General features: G+C 36.9%; 1 protein-coding gene across 1 annotated transcript in view; it reads left to right on the top strand.

Annotated features, from left to right (window-relative positions):
- Window positions 1–1,390: 1,390 nt before the first annotated feature.
- The window catches only part of GAS6 (growth arrest specific 6), a gene marked incomplete in the record, with an annotated part of 35,629 nt that continues 23,844 nt past the window's right edge, over window positions 1,391–13,175 (top strand). Inside the window, 2 exon segments of the mRNA XM_072402828.1 lie at window positions 1,391–1,662; window positions 4,478–4,641. Of these exon segments, the coding sequence (XP_072258929.1) occupies window positions 1,593–1,662; window positions 4,478–4,641 (234 nt within the window).

Genomic DNA, 13,175 nt, shown 5'->3' with positions numbered 1-13,175 from the left:
GCAATAAAAGGGAAAGCTGCCATGCAAAGTAATCATACCTAAGTACTTCTTTTTGGAAGAAGACCTTTTCACCTACTGTCCAAAATCCAAGCCTCAGTCCACGGTGAAATGGGAAATTTATCTGTGTGGTTGCCACAAGTCTGGGTCTGCTTGGCAGTAAGGCTTTACATAACACAGGGGGTACCTACAAATCAAAAATAGGGGATTAAAGTAGATGTAAACCCTAACTAAACAACATTGCTAAAGCACCGAAAGCCATAAACAACTGTTATTTTATTAAATAGATTTTTCCCTTTACCCTTTGCTGCATTTCCTGGTGCTTCTTACCATATGTCTACATGAATACATTCAATTGATGGTTGCATAGCAATTTTTAGGCTGGTTCCCCCAAATATGACAACATAGACCCATATTATGTGTTTAAATGGCTTTCGTAGTCTGTATGGTAGTCTTAAAGGTCTGCGAAGAAACTGAAATAAAACCTATAACAGGAAATGCCTGAAGAAGAACCTTCATGGCAGGACCACCAGGTATTTTAAAAATAGTTCTATGAGTATATTTAAATATAGTTATATTTACACGTGTGTGCTTGTGTGTCGGTGTATAATATATATATAATATATATATACATATACATATATTAAGTAACATTTTTACTTGATGGACTTTATTTTTAATCTATTTACACAACTGTATGAGGCTTCTGGGATTCAGTATCTTTTTAAACAATCACACAATATCAGTTTCCTTTTCCTGTAATCTACATAAATCTGTATTGCATCCTTCTTCTGGTAGAATAGCAGACAACAGCCACAATTTGGGTGAAGTGATTTAGCTTTCTTGTAAATGAGCCAACAGATTGTAAATCCTGTTAATAAGAAGGGAACCTGCTGCTGTGAGCACAGTCTGGGATGAATTGTTTTGCAGCAATGTGTGACAATAGCCTTGTGTGGTAAATAATTGTGTGGTAGTGTCACAGCTGTGTGCCTCCAGAAATCAGGTCAGTGGTGTGGGGATAGTGTCAGCAGGGGGTGCCATATTACAGAGCACACAGGCAGGGGAGGGGGGTAAATCTCTGAACATGTCACTCAGACACTTCACTCCTATTTAGGTGCAAAGTCCCAATAAATATTACATTGCTTATGTACATGGCCACCTGCAGATGACCCTAGTTTACCTTTCATTGAGTGTTTATAATAAGTGGAAATATTGTCTGTTACAGAAATGACAGTAGAGAACATGCCCCTATACAATGGATTTAGATATGACTGAAGTAGGCTGAGGCAGCATATACAAGGAAACCCCCTGCTATATGGCTCCTCATGCCAGGGAGATGCCAGGCTATTCTGTGCACGCCTGGGTGCATTAGTTCCTGCTGCTGCAGCATGTCAGGCATATATAGGTGTGTCTGTTGATGTATGCAAACTTTTATCAAATGACTGGGAGGGAGGGAGCCATTGACTCCCCCGCTGTGTCTGCTACTGGCTGTGAATGCTTTCCTCTCACAGGAGCTGCTGCTGGAGGCAACCCTGGCTCACACTCTCCATAGGAGGAACCATACAGCTCTGCCGCCCGGCTCTCCCACACCAAACATGCCGAGCAGCTCTACCCTGACTGCCGCACTGCTCCTCACCCTGCTGGCTGCACACCACACACATGGCAGTGAGTATCTGACCACTTTTACCCCTTCTTATTGCATTGCACCCTCCATGTGCAACATAGCTGGGTGTGCACCAAGCCCCCCTAGGTGACTACTGTGTCCAGAATCAACCCAGGGGGTCATGCTGGCACCACAGACCTATGTGCTTTGTCATGCTAATGTTTATAGGTGAGGGAGCTGCTTTGTCAGCAGTCTCCATGATTGCTTCACCCAGCCCTATGAGAATTAAAGAATACATGGAGCCAGTGTTATGTGTTTGTTATATCCGTGGCTGCTCCAAGCACACCTGAAACTTTCTCATTGTTATTGGGATCTCTGGGGGATCTCATCTCACTGGTCTGGGTGTGCAGAGCTTTGATCCAGAAGCACACATGTTGTGGTCATTTCATGTTGTGTATATCACACAGATTTATAAACTTCCAGATGTTTACTAATCCCTCCAGATCAATGCTGCACGGGGATTATTTAAAGGGAAACACTGTTCTGTTTACAATTGTGTGACTCATTATGGTTTTGTGTATCTGTAATACTGTAACTGTATCCGTAATATCATCCTTCTGTAACCTGTGAATGTACACTGATAGGGAAAAGGTGCTCCAATTATAGGGGTGGGCTGGGCTCATGGCTCAGGGGTGTATGATCAATCATCAAAGTGGCATCACTAAATTAGAAATCATTTGGCAGAATAAACAGTTCTCATATGTGTATTTATTTAGGTATGTTCTTTTCTTGAGATTGACTTTAAACCCATTTTTACTTCCCCCTTCATATTTTATAACCTGTAAAAGAAAGTGGTATAGAATTTACCTGGCGGTATCTCCTGGGTACCAGGACACAGCCATTCAACCTGGACAAGTGACCCAGTGAAAGGGCTTAGTCTCTGTACAAGATCAGCCATCGGTCTGCCACCATATGTGTGTTTGGATGTCTGTAGGCAGAAGGAGCTGGGTATTGCTGATCCGTTTTATGTGTGAGCTGAGGTCATGGGATAGCAGAGGATGTAAAATGGATCAAAGTTAAGATAAGGTTTAGGTCTGCTATATTGTAATTTATGTTAGCATTCTGTGCGTGTTTTTTGGTGTATAACTTGTAAATATTTACATACACTGGAGTAGATATTTGGCATTTTCTAGGCAGTGTATTACTTAGTGCACATGTATGGATCAGGCTGAATCTGATTGAAACCAAAAGAGTTGCTTTGCTCTTGGGCTAACTGATCTGCCTGAACACTAAATACAGTAAAGGGTCAAAAGAGCAATGGATGCTGCCATAGCTGAACTCTCACTTAGGTCTTTGGCTTTCATTTTCATGATTTTAATTCAATGATGTCTTGTAACAAGTTTAGGGATATGTAGTGCTGACACTCATTTACAACATGCTTGCTCTGGTGTTTCATCAGATGTGCAACTTGTCATAGTTTACTACCTCCAATGCTAAAATCCCATAATTCTGCCTAATGATACCAGTGATCCCCTACCTGTTGCCTAACATTACCCCTTACTTCCTAGTGCTTTATCAGGACCTAGACCTATCTATCAAGTGCCTAACTACAAGCTAACCTACCCAGAACTTTACCCCTAACATTAACCCCCCGGGTAAAAAAATGTGATTGTTACCACTGTGACTGTGTCTGAAATATACTGAAGTTAGACATATAGGATCCAGCAATTCCTGAAGGCGGCGTGTAATGTCATCCCCCAAATTATCATACTTCTTCCCTCCTTATTCCTGTATTTTCGACTTTTACCCTTTTCTCTTTCAACATTTCCAACCCAAACATTTTCAGTGTTCTCAAACCTTCCCCACGCTGGTTTTTATCTCTCTATATAAGAAAAAGCAAAAAAAAAAGATACAAAATTAATGAATACACACAGGCATAAGACTAAGGCAGACATAAGGCTAGCGGTTAAAATGGTTTTAGTAAAAATAATTTATTGCTCCCAGGCACCAAGTAGTAGCAGGTAGGCACCTGAGAGGGGTAACAAGTGGTAACTGCTGGGCTTTTCCAGGTGTTAGCAAATGCTTGTGCAGGGACTTGCTCACAGTTGAAAGCAGTTTTTTTTTTCCATATGGAATTACACTATAGTTGTAAGTACTTGGGGCAGTTAACCACTCTTGACACTGTATGTAGCAAGTCTACTGTAACCATTTTCATAGGCTGGCTAAATGTGGTTAACTGTAGTGGTTTCTGCTTGCAACAAACCCAGCCTGGATGTCGCTTAAAACTCAGTACTCATGCTCTGCTTTAGCCATGGTTCTATAACGATCCAGTGCAGATTATTGTAGCTCCAGAGATCTAAAAAAAGCATCTATTTATCCTAGTGATATATACACAGATGGGTTGGATCAGTTATCTCCAACGACCAGTCAGACTTATTGCTTCATCTGGAATCTGTACAGTTACAGTGAGCATTTATCCATTTTTTCTCCAGTTTTTGTACATTGGCTCCAAACTGAACTAGATCAGAAACAACATCTTGACATTTCCTTTTTGTAGCTGTGTTTCATCAGCATTTTGCCTACATTACTTCAGGTAGTCATGTAGATAGTATGTCAGGTCTGAACAAGGACAAGCCCTTCCTTGCAGTCCTTAGATTTGCTGTAGAGGGTTAAACCTTTTTATAGGTGTGTATACTGTAAGCCTGGTAAAAGTATAACTCGTATTAAGCAGTTTGCAAGGTATGACTCCTATGTGATATGCAGTAATTGCTACATATATATAGCTTGCTATACCTGGTTTTGTAGTGCTATGTATTTCTGGAAATATTTATTGATGTTCTACCAACCTGCTATTGTGATATTTGTTGTCTTCGGCAGTCTTGTTGCCTGCCAAGGAAGCTTCACAGTTTTTGCACCAAAGACACAAGAGAGCTAACCACTTGTTTGAAGAAACCAAGCAAGGACACTTAGAGCGGGAATGTGTGGAGGAACAGTGCAACAAAGAGGAGGCAAGGGAAGTGTTCGAGAATGACCCAGAAACTGTAAGTATGTGTATTTCTTTCCATCTTTTGTGCAGCACAGTTATGTATGAATGGAGAAATGTGTTGATCACTCACTTGATTCCAACTTTCTATTTATTGTCTGTCTAGTATTGGTGTATGTTTTGTCTACAATTGATAACTTACAATTGGTATTATGTAAATAATCATAGGTAGTATCTGTTCAGTGATGGAAGAGCTAAAGCCGCATACACATGTGCAAAACTTGTCGTATGAAAGTACACACGGCAGATTCTCGCCCAATATCAGCCCTGAGCCGATTATCGGGCGAGAACCGTTGGATGTGTGTACGTAGCTTAAGAGGGAAACACACTTGTAGGTTTGAAGGATTGTGTTTTCATCTTTGGGGGGGGGGGATAAATAGGCAGCCCGAGAACCCTGGAATTTACCTGTTGGTATTGTTATCTAATATTAAAGTGCTATTTGTGTGGAGTTTGAGGACACTGGGCTGGCATCTTTACACCAAATATTTCTCAGTCTAACAGGGCAACTCAGAAGAAAATAGAGTTGTCAACAAGGTCAGTCATCCACTGTGAAAAACATCTAGTAATCTCGCCATGGTTGTTTTTTTTAAATACTCCCTGTTGTAGGGTTCTGTGCCAGTTTCCATATTTCCTCAGTGTTGTCAGCCTGTAACATGAATTTTCTAATTTCAACAAACCTTGTTAGCATTGCATGTATTAATTTATTGGTAGAAGACTAGAGTTCTCCCTGATTGCCTCAAATAAAATATTACATATTTTCCTATCTAAAATTGACCCTGAGCCATAATAGTTTTCATTTGAAACAAGTAAATTATATTTTGTGTCACAATACAAGTTGCATTCACAAAAATGCTGACAATGTTTGTGTTTTTCAATCTTTGTCCAAGTACACAAGCCAAAACAATTGCCTTTTGTTCCCATATTTCTAGTAGTTGGCTATAATAGTGACATTAGAGAACATTGCCAGAGGCTGTCTGTACTAGGATTTCTGGTGACCCTAAGAATCAAATGCACATATGTGACCTCTTTCCAATACAGAGGTCAGGATTGAGGTCATCACCATTAGCCTAATTTATTGATTTTTCACCACGCTACCCGTTCCCCTTTATACAGTTAACAAAAAAACACAATTGGATTTGAACAGAAGAAAAACATAGCCAATAACACTAAACAAAAAAAAAAAAAAAAGGTTTGTAGTTATTGCACATCCTTTTACCTTGTGTACAACAATACTTGTAGGTTTAGTTTGAACCTATTTCCTTGTTTATCACACATGTTGTATCACACCCATTGCAAGAGCTTGAAGGTTAAAAGATCACAGTCAAGCCTATAACTTGAAGAATATCCATGTAAGTGTTTTTCCTTGTAGCATTCCAGAGAAGGGAAGCTGAACAAATTATTATGTGCTACCTTGTATGATAAATTCTATTAAAAACTTAGGTCCCACATTTTCAGTATATATGCTGTCCTCTAAGTTAAATATTTTCTTTCACTTCCTGTCCTAGAAACACAAGAGGACATAAGGTGATCTCTCTAGATCTAAGGGGAATCCTCCCTGAGAACAAGTTGTTATTAGAATAGGTTTCCACATGGAAGATTCATCTGTTCCTTCCACAAATTAAAAATGTTGGATTTTCCATCACTGTCTGTACTGATAACAGCAGACATTAAGACCACAAGTGAAGATAAAACTCCAAAAGAAGAAGAGATACATATAAAAACCTAACATAGCTTGTAACAAGAAAGAAAAAAAAATACTATCCCAAACAAAAAAAAAGGTTTGGTTTAAGACACTGCATGGGTAAATACAAAGTAACTGTAGCACCATGTATAATATCCAATATCTATTCATCACAAGCCAGTTCATTTTCTTTTTGTTGAAGGTCTCTGCTAATATCAGAGTTTATGTTCTTCACCAAAGGAGCCACACACTGCTGAAAGTCTATATTGGGCACTTGTTAAGACGTTCAATGCACAGAAATAGTTATAGGTTGTGAGACTTTGTCCCTGCTCCTTCAGAAGCCATGGCTTTAATTTTTCACATTGTGCTACCTTTTGTAGAATCCCATGCATGAACTGGACTTCTGTAGTCTTGGAAATGTATTCAAAGTACAGGCCCACTATTTGATCATGTCTAAATAAAATATTTTTGTTTTTATAACAATCGGTATAATTTTGCCTCCTAAAGTCCCTCTGTTCTTTTGAAACCTTTTGGTTCTGTATTTTACTGTATCCTAATCAGAGACCGGGTATACCCATCTGAATCTTTGCCTTGGGGACCCGCTTTATATACGTATTCTGCACTGCGCTGCTACAAAAGTGTCTCCATAATAGAATATTTTTCATGATTTTGCATATAGGCTAAAATAAAACACAATGACAATGAAGCTGGCTCAAGTGCTGCCCATAAATTTTTTTTCAGTTTGAAGTCTGTTCTTTTTTCATAGTCTTTGATCATCTTCCCAGTCATTTTTATATCCGCTAAAAGGTTTTAAAAATTGATGGACTCATATATTATTTATCCGCTAGAATTGTAAGCTTTATAAATGTACAACTTTGTTGTTTTAGTCCGTGTATTCGTTTATAAAAAACTGAAAAGCTTTGGCCAGCATCTTATCCTATATTGTGTAGCTTCTGGTCCATTATATCACAGGAGAAGCTTTTTCCTATCATTGTAGACTTTGTAAAATCAATTAATATTGACCCCAAAGCCTTGGGTCCTGGTTCATGAAAGTGAATAATTTGATGGCATCACAGTGTGCAATATTAAAATGTATTTTTGAAAACATGTTAGAAGTCACCGTGGTACTTGTAGCATGGGAAGGACTAATTATCACCAAGAAGGGGTAGATTGCTGCAGGAAAGCCTTCTTAATGGTGGTATGTTCTTTTTAACATATTTGGTTCAGTGTGATCTTTGTGTTCTGCAGACTAGGTAACAGTATATTCTACTAGAAATGTAAATAATTTTTTTGCCTGTTTATGTGCACTAGCAAAATGTATTCATTCTGCCAAATATCCCAATCAGTGTGAATTGGGAAGCCCATATTCCACTAATTCAGGTGTCCAATACCTGATCATTTCTTATTAAGTCACAGTAAAAACATGTACCTTTCCAGGGAGGTTGTCTATTATCTAACAACCATATACTATTGCAGTAGTTTTTCAAGTATTACTGCTTGTAAAAAGTTGTTTGCACTAAAATTGACATACTTTTTGCACAATTTCATTTAAAAATAACAATTCAACCTATTTAATGTACAGCTCTTTGCAATATGTTGGTACTGTATAAATACAGTTTAATAATATTAACATAAATGAATGCAGATCAAGGGCTGATTGTCTGTAATCAAGAACCATGGCAGTAGATGCTTGGTTACCTTAAATTCATTGCCCCAGCTTACATCACAGCAGTTGTTGCCAAAACATTTGTGTAGTGAGGTAAAATGATAGAAACATTATTTTCTGTAAAATTAAGCTAAGGTTTTGATCGGACATTACAGATCTTCATGGCTGGACTGCAGAAAAAATTATAATTTGAGGTGTTTTTTTTTTAATCTAACTTATTTTGTTTTTTTTTGTTTTTTTACTACAAAACACAGAATTAGAAACAGTTTACGAATGTCCCCAAATCAAAAGATTTGGCCAGAAATTGAAGTATTCACAAACCAATTGTAACATGATTACTTTACAGAGAGTATAATTCTACAAATTAATGTATATCCAAAGCAAAAATCTATTTGTTTGAATAGGGTAGAGAATGGGTAAAACATTTCACTTTGCATTCTGATGGGGAGAACTTGCTTTATTTCCCGCCTCTGAGACAATCTTTCCTGTTCATGGTGATAAACAGGGAGAAAAAGTTATAATAATATTTAGTGCTGGTAACTTAGCATTCTTCTGTCAATGGTAATGTTTTGGTGTGAGGAGGACAACAAATTAAACAAGTTGCAGGGGGTCTAACCTCACCCCCATATTATTAGGCTGCCTTAAATCAGCTGCTACCAAACACTGTACATATTTAGGACATGGTCAAAAAAAAAATTTAACGTTGCATACAGTCCACATATACTTTTCAGCCCTGGTGACAAGGTTAGACCCTTGAACTGCCTTTTGGTTTTCTTGTATTGTTTGTTGTGTTGTTTTCTAACTTACTAACATTTTTACACTCTATTCAACCTTAAAGCAAGTTATATTTTTTCAGAATCTTCCTTGGTTAATCTGTGATAACGTTTATTATTTGGAATCAATAAATTATTGTTTAACCCGAATTGGGTAGTGCTTTAAGAAACAGTTTTATTGTACACTGGTGGAAAAAAGATTCTTCATAAGCAGATTATAGAAAATATTAAAGATAGGTCCAAATCTGAAATATTGCAACTGAAAGACAAAATACTCAGAGAAAAAAAATTTTACTTTAAAGGTTTTTTTCAAATATGTATATGAAATGAAGGACTGTCATTGGGCCATATAATTGTATATGCCAACTGAGCATGAACATGTATATTAATGGAAGGTCCCCTCTTTCTTGCAGAATTACTGGAAAAATAAATTGGATAGATACTGTACTTACCTTTCCATTTAGATTCTGCCTTCATACCCTAGGCTAATGTGACATCATCTCCTTTTAATGAGATCCTGGTTAACACTGAACAGTCCCAATCTTGATGAAAAGATGATCCAGCACTGTGTATTTGGTATACTTGGCAGTCTCCTGGATCTTGTCTGCAGAATGACAGCATAACCTTATGCACTATGGAAGCCAGTGGAACAGTGTGTATATTTTCTGACCTAATATATTCCGATTTACTGGTTTATATTCTACAGTTTTTTTCCTACATTGTGTTCAGTGTTTCTGCAGGGTGGTGTAAAAAGTGGAAATATAGTTCCACAATGAAAAATTGCAAGCAGACATGCACAGTTCAGTATATGATACTGATATAATACTAGTATAACTACAGAGTGCGCTTTTTACATAGAAACAATAAAAACTACGGTAACTAAGTTGTATTCAGATGTCCTTGGGTTTTAAATAGCAATCATAGACAAGGTTGCTGCTTTTTTTTTCTCTGGAAGAATGTCAGATCACCAAACTGTAAGCTTTTGCATAGCCTTTAGTGTTTGAAGAAAAAAATATAGTACATTGAAATCTGTTTAAGTTTCAAAGATTGGATTACGCTTTTATAGAATTCTTCTCTAAAGCATCAGAAACTCTTTTTAACATTATTAAGGTTGTGGATCTGATGTGAAAAGCATCCTTTTACTGACACTGTATTGCAACTTTTCCCACAATAAATCCAAGGCAACAATTGATGGACAGGATAATTATGTGACCAGTCTAATTAAGAACTGATCTATATTGCCAGAATGAAGTGATTGATTGCATGGCAAAATCTAAAGCACAGGTTTACTACAGAGGGCTGCTCATTAGGAGCCTGTCAATAGTGAGTGCAGTGTGGAAAAAAACCTTTCACTGGAAAATGTCCAGATCTCCAAATCCTCAGGCTGGAGAAAATTGCAATAAAAGCGCATGTTGCGCTAATATGTGGCACTACGATATATATATATATTGGTATATAATTTTTATTTTCCAATCTAACATTGAACCCTGCTGGCTTCTGCCTTGCTTTGGTAGCAGCTGCACAAAATGTACTTATTCTTTCTAAGCTTTAATCTGCACACTACTCTCTTCTGTCTACAGACAATGTGCCAGTCATGGCTCTTATACAGGGCCTGTCTTTCACATATTGATCTTGGACAGCTTTATTATTGGCTTTTGCATGCTTAGGGCACTAATTGGTCCTTTGAGATATTGATACTAACAGTTCAGTTTATGTCTCACAGATGTTTTCCCTGATGTCCAGGAGCTTTTAGGTCTAATGTTCAAGGTTGGCCTAATCCTGCAATTTTAGGGAAGGCGCGATGAGATGTCTGCTGTCAAATGGGATAGCTGATTTGCCAGCTCGAGCTACCACTTCTATTTTATCTCCTTCCTTTGTGAAAAGGATTCAGACAAAGGGCAGCTTATGTGAGTGTTAGGGAAACAGAAGGCCATTGGAGTCCTGTATTTCAACAATTTGAGACAATTGTTATTCTCTTTGTACTCTGCGTACACATTGAAATTTGAAATGACATTACCTTTTATATTTTAATGCAAGAAAGGATTTTTTATTACTGTACTTTGTGACTATTCCTATTTCTCTTCTGATCTGGTACATAGATAAAAGCTATTGGCTGTAATTAATTAGAATTTGGAATGTAATGCTATTTGTCAGTAAGGAGAAAGGCTCTGACCTGTATTGTTCCTACTAAATAATAAAGTATTAATTCCTACTAAAGTATAAAAAAATAATGTGCAATGATTCCTATAGACAATACTTATCCATTGGTCTTTTAAAAACAACAGACCATCAAATGTTTTACATAATACAAAGATAAACCTACTCCAATCAAAACTGTCGGCACAGCCAAGTGAACATTTCTTCAACATTGGCCCCCCAAAGATTTGCTGTAATTTACGTTCTGTAAACACTGTACATTTTGGAGGTGCATATATTCTATGGCAGAAGTGATGTTTGTAATATTAGAATAGATGAGATCCAATCAAATTTGGTGTTAACAAGATGTATACCTGTTTTATTTTTCAAGTAAAATTTTTTTCCCAGTAATGTAGTTGACTTATTCAATGTATTGCATGTGTTTTTAATAGGGTTATTATTGTTAATTTTGACCTTTCATCTGTCTCTGATTTATTTTTAGAAGCACATTTCTTAGATGTTTATGTATACTCTTTTAATCTAACATGACAACATGTTTTGACCCCATCCTAAATGATTGTGCATACGCAATTATTACATCCACCAATGTATTTAAGACCTTATTATATGGTATGATGTAATCCACATAATGGACTAGCTACTGTTTGGGCATTGTACTCATGCAAGCTTTAGTAAAGACAAATTTTATATAAAAAAAAAAAAATAAGCTATAGGTTGTAACTAACTAAATAAGTTGTAAATTTATTACATTTTCAGTTTTACTTTGTTAGGGGCATGATTGGCTGAATAGGAAGCTCCATATTTTCCCTGGTATACTTTATTTCAGTTTTAAATGTTCTTTAAAATCTTCTACCCCTGACGTCAATGATGGAAGGCTCTGTATAGATGGAGAATATATGCCTGTCTGCGTATTTATTAGAGTATTTCCTTTTACATTATGAAAACAAACGCTATACAATTTCTGCTCATTATATCTTTTCTTTTTTTTTCACAGGATTATTTCTATCCAAGATATTTAGGTAAGTTCTCTGACTGTTATTTTAAAGAGGACATTTTTGTGTAAAATAACAAAAGTTATGCTGTGCAGGTTGTGGCACCTCCAGACATGATTGTTTGCATTCTGTATGTGACAAACAGATAAAATGTAAATTTAGGCAAAAACAAAAAGCTTTCCCTTAATTTTTGTACTCAAAAGCTAACACATGGGTTGTGACAGGCTCAGGTTTACCAATTACCAGTTACAATGCAGCGCTGGGACTGCTGAGCCCCAAAACACTGTCCTGGCACTGAGCATGTAAAGTAGGGCCAATTCTGTCAAAAAATGAATGAAAGGATTTTCCAATTTTCTATTAGAGGGGCCAGAGGGAGTTATGGTAAGTACATTGGGAAGAGTTATAACCCTTTAAAATCACATAAGACACTCCTAGCTGGTCACTACCGTGTGCCTGAGTTATGGTTGGTTCAGAAGCTGTGTGCTATATGGAAAGACATAAATGACAGTCTGTACTGTAAATCAATGGAACACAACTGACCCCTTCTGTTGCCCATGGTCAGCTTCAGAGGCCTCCTAAGAGGGTTACATCTGCTTACCATGCTTGATAATGCCTAGCAAGAAGCAGATAGTAAAAGAGTACAGCTTTATGATGATATAATAGTGCTAAAATGATCATCTCCTAAAACATGGCTAGAACTTCAGTCACAGCTTTGTTTTTTTTCTGTTCAACTGCTTCTCACTTTATTTGGTATTGCCCTCCAGGTTGGCATATATTTCCTACATTTTATGTTTGAAATCAAAAGAATTTAGCTGAAACCTGAATATCAGTTTTTTTACTTCAAGTCCCTTATCCACAGTATGCAATGTGTTCTCCAACACCCACTAAAGTGTTACTTTGATTCTTCCTACATTTCACAAATGTCCAGGGTGTTTGAAAAGACAAAGCTGAGTATGTTGATTGTGTACAAGGGGCTGTAATCTTATTTGCTCATCAGATCCTTGTTTTCTGTGCTCAAATCAGTACAAATAATCAATATGCAAATTACTGTACTCTCTACATTTGGACAAATCTTCAATGCCCAATAGGCTATTGGACAAAGCTCACAATGCCCATATGTGATTTATTTGTGAATTACAATTTAGAGTGTTAGTTTTTTGCTGTGTTGGAGGAAAAATGGGGTTAAATTGCATTGACTGCAATACTTTATACATATATATATATATATATATATATATATATATATATATATATATATATATA

The sequence above is a fragment of the Pyxicephalus adspersus genome, chromosome 1 (assembly GCF_032062135.1).
Source record: "Pyxicephalus adspersus chromosome 1, UCB_Pads_2.0, whole genome shotgun sequence".
Lineage (NCBI taxonomy): Eukaryota > Metazoa > Chordata > Amphibia > Anura > Pyxicephalidae > Pyxicephalus > Pyxicephalus adspersus.
The sequence above is the reverse complement of the archived record's forward strand: the minus strand, read 5'-3'. Positions and strand labels throughout refer to the sequence as shown.